Source organism: Saccoglossus kowalevskii, chromosome 4 (assembly GCF_978046115.1).
Source record: "Saccoglossus kowalevskii chromosome 4, keSacKowa6.1, whole genome shotgun sequence".
NCBI lineage: Eukaryota > Metazoa > Hemichordata > Enteropneusta > Harrimaniidae > Saccoglossus > Saccoglossus kowalevskii.
Window position 1 is genome coordinate 11649717 of NC_140644.1, and position 8031 is coordinate 11657747.

Genomic DNA, 8031 nt, shown 5'->3' on the forward strand with positions numbered 1-8031 from the left:
AGGTTCTGACACTGTTTTAGTAGTCTTAGATCGAAAGTAAATCATATTTCATCTTCACAAAATATTTACTATGCTGTCTGTATTATATTTCTGATTGTTACTTCGCAGGTGTTTGACAGTAACGGATCATTCCTCTCGTACATCAACACCAATGCCGACCCCTTGTACGGTCCCCAAGGCCTCGCAATAACCAGCGACGGAAATATCGCTGTAGCCGATTCTGGAAACTATTGCGTTAAGATCTACAAGTACTTGCAGTAGGAGATACCGATGCGTCAGTCGCCCCCTGTGAGAGGCAGAGGACTACTCTACCCATGTCCCCTTTTCACTGGATGGAGATATTAGATGACAGGCATGGACCATTTGTCTATAGAGGGATGTGAAGCTCCTAAACTTGAACTTGACAGGGATCCACAGATTTCTAATTGCCAAATGTGATGTATATTTCTGTCGATATCGTAATTAACATTTTGAGCGCCAATGTAAACTTTTGTAACCATCACAAATTAAAATATGCATAATTTTTTTTCATATTTTTTCAAAATTTTGATCAAAACCTGTTGCCAGTAGGAAATTACGTCTATCTGGTTCAAAATTATCGAAAAAAGACCTTAAAAATAGACAAAATTATTTTATGGGGAAAAAATTTTGGCGTTCAAAGAGTTTACGTGTTATATATTTTCATTCTGAAGCATCATTATTAATTGGCATCATTTTAGAGCTGAGTGCGAAAACAAATCAATGATTTAAATTTTCTGGACTCATCAGTTTTACCTTCCCTTCAAATCAAATGGTTCATTCCTGTTTAAATCACCACTTAATATTTACATCAACTTATACCTCAAAACTAACCTATCCACCACCTTGATAAAATTGTCATCTAGACAAAACTATTTAATAGCAGGGGTGTTTAAGGTTATGTAATTGTAATGGTGATGGTATTTGGATAAAACCTGCCTTAATAGTAACTCTGCCTACCACATATAGAGGGGGATTGATTGACACTCTGCAAGGGACACATTAAGAACAGTTTTGATACCATCTATCCATTCACTACTTACTAACAAAATGCATGCTAAGAATTAACATTCCCTGTTATTCATACATCATATTTCACATATAATATTTCCCATAGCTTGGCTAGTTGTATTTTTTTCCAATTTTGCCATAATTTTTAATCCATGCATTTCTGAGCTAAAATGACCATCGAGGTATCAAATGAAACACATGTATGTCATGTGAACTTACATATTACAGTGTGTCTACTCATTTGATGCGTCAAAGTTCATTTTGTCTGAATTTCACATAAATATAAAAACTATGCCTCAAACTACAGCATATGATGCTTTAAGTTACCCAGCCTCACGATTTAAAGATGTATGAAAAACAGGGCCGCCAATCAGCCGCTTCACCACTCTCCATCTTGCGTGTGTCCTCATTTCTCGATAAATTACATCAGTAGTTCACATTCATGACTGCGATGAGGTTTTCTGCTTTTAATTTATTTTGCCGTTTCATTTTTACTTCTAATGCACATCTCTATCTTGGTGGTTGTAGGTGGAGGATTGAGGTTTGGAATGTTTAACATAAATTTCAATTAAAAAAAAAAAAAATTCTAGAAATAATTCTGAAATTTTGATTTGCGTTGAGAAGATTACAATGCATGTGAGAAAGGTAATTTTTTGCAAAAACATGATTGTATAATACTTCTGGTGTTTTTAAAGATCTATTAAAATGACTCAAAGCTCTGAAGTGCATGCAGTTTAAATTACATAGCACCAAACTTCTTATTTTATTAATTGTCTTGACAAATTAACTATTTTTTTTTACTTATTTAATTTTTTTTGCACTTTTTTTTTTTTTTTATTTTACTTTGCGGTCACCAGCAATGTAAGCTTCTGATTGTAATAATAATAATAATATGCATGATGAAATGAATATACACAGAGAATAAGGATGATAAGTTGATACTGGCTGGTACTAATGGCTGACATACTGGTAAGATTTCACGAGTGGATAGTCAGTACCACTCTGTTCTTAATGTACTCTTGGCAGTATCTGAATACTGTAGGGTACTTGTGTTTCCTATAACTACCGTAAATTGATGATATGTCACCCAACAACTGATGATCTATAACACAACTAATGATGACATAGTTTGCAACTAATAGAGTGATGAGCAACACGATTAATAACCACACATGCTGATGTGTAATGGCACTGAATGATATTACTGATGATATACAAATACTAATGATGTACTACACAACTATTGATGATGTACTACACAACTAGTGATGATGTACTACACAACTAGTGATGATGCACTACAGAACCAGCGATGATGTACTACACAACTAGTGATGATGCACTACAGAACCAGTGATAATGTACTACACAACTAGTGATGATCTTCTACACAACTGGTGATGATGTACTACACAACTAGTGATGATGTACTACACAACTAGCGATTAATCACTAACTGAACACTACTAATAGTATGGCACTCCTTCCTGTCTGTCATCAATTCATAATTTCCCAGTTTATTTTTCAACTTTATTCCCCAGAGTTAAGTACAATAAATTGAACGGTTCTCAAGTCATTTGAAAAAAAGATGTTATTCACAACTATTCAAACGAAACAAAAGCTAAAACAGTTGTATCTTTAGTTAAAAAGTGAAAACCACCAAATGTTACCTAAAGAGGGCGCTGTTATGCAAACTGAAATAACCAGTGACTGCAAGAAAGACAAAATCTTGTTCCACAACAGGTTGTGAATGAGTGAATAGAAAATAGAAACTTGTAAAACAGATTATACATTAGTTGTGTGTGTGTGTAGCTCTTTTTAGTACTTGTAATCTTTGCATGGTTTTTTTCTCTTGATCTTTTGAGTAGTGTAATTTGTAGTACTCGTGCTGAGTGTACTTTCTAACTAAATTTCTTGTCTTTCATCGTTATGTAAACTTCAATTCAAACTTAAATTACAATGACCAGCAACTGGAAAGAAATGTCTGTTTCAGTAACATTAATCTGGAAATTGTGGATTAAGTTAATTATACATTGATCAATATCTGATCCACACCCTCCTTACTCACCTAGCATATCATGTGAATTAAAAATGTTGCATGTCTTGATCTGAATGAGATCTATCTGTGTTGTCATAGTAACAAATGTGTTAAGACATATTCCTGAGAGGTGTTCAAGTTGTTATGTATGCATAAACAAAATGTTCGATTTGATGTTCAATTAATGTTAAATCATTCTTGTTATTACATCATTGTCGATTTGGTCACGAGATTCTATTTAAATAAAGTGTTTACTACAAGGTCACCAAAGGTCAAGCAATTCAATTTTGAGATGTCTATTTAGGTTTTTTCTGGTATTTTGCAAAAGAATGCCACTGACAGGGTTTGATTAAATTTCAAAAAGATATTTTAAAATTGTTTCAGGTGAACAAACATTTTTATTAAATGCAACACAAAGAATTATAAAATATTTTGTTTAAAGATTTAGTATTGAACACTATCCGGATGAATTTTGTGTTTTTGAGGGAAGGACAGAAGGAAGCCATTTTTCTTTCATGCAAATGATTCTGGGATGTAGCATCATCATTCAATTGAAACAAAAGAAGATCCTTGGTTCAGTTTATACTACACTGGACACATCTGTAATTCATTCTGCAATATGTCTGATACAATTATATGCTAATTAATTCACCTTTTTTTAAATATTTTTCTATATTATTTTCTAATACATGACTTAATACGTACACTTTCTGCATGACTGTATTTGTTGACCAATCTTATTTTTGTACAGTATAAATATTTATTGGTGCAATTTTTTTTATATTTATTTGCATTTTGGGTTGTTTCTCTGGTCTTTTTAACAACAAAAGCCAGTGATTTATCTTAGTACTGTTGAGCTAAAATGCAATTCTGAAATCAGCTTCTCATGTTAATATTTGTTCTGCATCAAGTATACCTATAATAAATATACAATTATTATATTATTGGTAGTCTCTGTGAATGTCCAAAATATGCTAAAGTTACAAATAGACCACAGACGATTCCAGGATACTCCCCAGAATTTTCAAAAAATGTTTTGTTCAGAGTCCTGTCTGAAGTATCTGTGTTTTGTTCACAGATAGATAGAGTACTCCCACACTGCCGTTATCGTTAATTAAGGGACTGTTTTGGGGCCAAGTTGATAAGAGTCTGAAGTGTATCGCGCCATGGACCTTTACCAGACCAAGGTCCCGAAACAGTTTGTTACTGTGGAATACTTTATTTTCGCTTAGAAATAATTTTCGCTGAAAGAATGATTAAGCGAAAATAAAATCCAGCGAATATTTTTTTCTTCTATATTTTACATTAAACTTGTCAAAAATCAGTGAAAATAAATTCTATACAAAACACCAAAAAAACATAACATAGCTAACATAAAGTTTTTACAGTAATTAACAATAATGGCAGAGTGGGAGTAGTCTAATGAAGTTATACTGCAATATTGATGAGTTTTGGGGGTTTTTTTGGTTGCAGCCCCATCGGGGATGAGTCACAGTATACATGTGTCACTGTGTTACGTAAATCCTTTTGTATAGAAGGACAATGCATCAATGACTTGTAGATATCACAACTGATACAAACATGTATTAGGTACATGTTGCATTTCATCAAAAATTACCTCCTTAGTGCATTGGGTAGAGTGACCATGCATCCACGTCTGGAAATCATTGAGTTGAATCCAGTGCAGTGTTGCTGACAAAAAAATATTGACTATGCCTAAATGCAACAAAGAAACAGTCCTAATAAATAAATAGGCATTGTTTAGAACAAAAAAAAAGTACTTTCCTTGTAAAATGCTAAAAAAAATATTACTCTACTACTAGTATTAAATGTAGAAAATGAGTCTTAATGAAAACTGCCCTCTATTGAAAGTAAGCATATCACACTTAGAACAATGGACACAGGGCAAAGAGTGGTATAATTCTATAAGGCTGTATGTGGCCGGAATTTCAAAAAATCCCTCCCTTTGAATTTTTTTTTTTTGTTGACCAATTTTCAAATCGAAATAGCCCCCCAGATTAGGGCTTTGAGAAATCATATGTTGATTTCCATGGAAACAGGTTCTGGTACTTAATTTTTTTTTATTTACCCTTTCTCGTTTAATGGAACTTTTTTAGCAAGCCTCTTCAATTCTCAAAATATATAATTAAATCACATTGTACTTCTCCACTTTCCAAAATGAGAAGCCCAGAAACCAAACACATCATTTGATGGCCACAATGAATCCTATTCAGTAATATAGTACAATCAGAAACTGACATGTATTATTCAGTTGTAAGTATGTGGAATATTTTGTTGGTTTTTTTGCAGATTTAATTTACAATAACTCTTCAGTATACTAAAATGTATCTTTCATGTCAATGGTTGATAATAAAGAGCAAATAAAAGCAGAAAAAAAACAATTAAATATCAGGTTCATGATAAATTAATAATTTAATAATGGACTGTTTAGAGTTGTTTCATACACAGGACCAGAGAAATAATTATTTCCAAAAATATTAAACAGAGGAAATATTGATACAAATATGGAAGAAGACAAAAGCATTATTATTAAGTATGAAACCATCCATTTTCATATGGCAGTAAATTGATTCATATATTTAGAATTATACAGTAGATATTTGTAAGATTTAGAGTGTGTTATTATATCACTAAAGAAAAGGGGACCCAAACCCTTTCTATAGCATATAATGTATATACGTTTGATAGTAAGTAAAGTACTTTGTGCAGCTGATGTAGTGTAAGTAAAAAGTGAAGAAAGTTTTTATGTAAAAAAAAAAACACTGCCAAATACTGCTTTTGCATATTTGGGAAAAATATTATGTTACAATGTAGTTACTGAGTTTTAACATTTTCTGTATTTCAGTTGTATTCATTTTAATAATTAGTGACAAATAATAATAATTTATTAATTACTTGTAAACAAATATCTTAATTTTTTTGGCAAATACAAATAAATTTTATTTCAAGCTGACAATGTTTGTTTGTTTTTTCTTCAATTTCTGTGTAATTTTTTTTGTAAATGTAAAGTCAACTAAGTATTTGTACATCAAGTTTTCTCAATTCAGTGATGGTGAGCCCGCGTCTAATCCCTTCTTGCTATACTATTGTGATTTCACATATACTGGACCCAGTGAGACACATACAGTGATAGATGACAATTGTTTATTTGATTTAGTCTTGTATGTGTCAATAATTTCAAATTGGAAAAAAAAAAAAGTCCATCATTTATTGCGTAACTGTGACCAAACGACATCATTCTGTCAACATCCACACATTTTCATAAAATCTCCATGCACTTTTTGACCATTCATAAGTAAAATACACTACAATTTACTCCAGAAAAACAATTTTCCTGGTATATTCCTACATACTTGCATACTAATGAGGGATTCAGACACATTCCAAGCTGAACAATTTTCTTGGACCAACAACAGAGCTGGTCAATCCTTTCCCAGCAATGATGAATGCTAGGGTAAACAAGTGTTTGTCATGCAAATGAATTATGACCGGTCTACAAATTGTTATTTACATGCACGTGTAATTGTTTATTAAATTAAATTATGGGTGTTTTGTCTTCTTGTATATGGCAATAACTACCAGTACATCTAATTTTCTAAAATCACAATAGTGAAGTGATGACGGACTGGAGGTTAATTCTCAATCACCATATGGAGAACGGAGCAAATCAGATGCACAAATTTCAATATATACAGGGGGTACATTTACAATGCCAATGGATATAAAATGTATGACTGGTATATAGTATAAATGAAACATTTGTCAGTTAAGCAAGATATACACGGCTTGCCAATATTCTACAGTTTGTGCTAAGTATGTATGAAAGAAATACTAGTACCAATTAGGACAGCATGCATGAACTGGAAGGTGAAACTACAGCATGGTATGAATCTGGACACTGACAGGAAATTACCTCTGTGGTCATCAACATTTTTTGTGTTTAAAAGTTTTTGCTATCAATCAATCAAGACAATATTACATACAGGACAGTCCAATCACCACTTCTAAATTACTAACATGGTGACAATATGAAGATACATATAAGATACCATATTTATTCTATTAGAAGCACATAGGGATATTTATCTATTTGAAATTTACACAGCAATGAAACCAATCATTAATATTAATATTAAATATTAACAAACAACTTTTAAATTATGTTTGAAAACCACTTGATTAATTACAGTCGTTTAGTAGACGGATATAACTAACCACCACCATTGGCATGGCAACCAATTACAGTGTAACCTCTTAAAAATGACAATTTGATCCATTATAATAATTATACGGATGATTAAAATTGAGTGATAAGATACAGAGGTAATTTGTTTGTTTGATTGTTTGTTTGTTTACTTGTTTATTTATTTTAACATGCAATATAATAAGCAACAAAACAACTCAGACACTAAGTTCATTTAAATAACAAAAAAGTATTAATGATATTCAACAAATATTCAACTTTTGGTGTAAACTTCAAAAAAAATGTTAGCCCAACCAAACTTCTAATTTGTAATCAAAACAATTAACAACATTGGTAGCTGATAATTGGAGGCTTAACCTTCACTCATAGACCCTTTAGAGGGTCGATGCTTCACTTGCAAATATTCAATGACAAGCAATCAAATTATCAAAGCACTGTCAACAACTTGAATGGCAACACTATTCTTTTTTATGATCCTTAAAAAGACCAAAAACAAAAGCACTATAAGGATAAAGGCATCTTGGCTAAATTAAGATTACAGTGGAGGCAAACATATGAGTAGACAACAAACTCCCTAGGAAAGTTCCTATGAACGTTGCAGTAAAGCAAACTCCCTAGGAAAGTTCCTATGAACATTGCAGTAAAGCAAACTCCCTAGGAAAGTTCCTATGAATGTTGCAGTAAAGCAAACTCCCTAGGAAAGTTCCTATGAACGTTGCAGTAAAGCAAACTCCCTAGG

General features: G+C 32.2%; 1 protein-coding gene across 4 annotated transcripts in view; it reads left to right on the forward strand.

Annotated features, from left to right (window-relative positions):
• LOC100376214 (tripartite motif-containing protein 2-like) overlaps positions 1 to 4008 on the forward strand; it is a 39902-nt gene extending 35894 nt beyond the window's left edge. For all 4 annotated transcript variants that reach the window (XM_085497767.1, XM_002734980.4, XM_085497766.1 and 1 more), the window contains exon 3: positions 109 to 4008. In XM_085497767.1, coding sequence (XP_085353893.1) covers positions 109 to 261 — 153 coding nt within the window. In that variant the 3' untranslated portion in view covers positions 262 to 4008. The remainder of the gene's footprint in view (positions 1 to 108) is intronic.
• The last annotated feature ends 4023 nt before the right edge of the window (positions 4009 to 8031 follow it).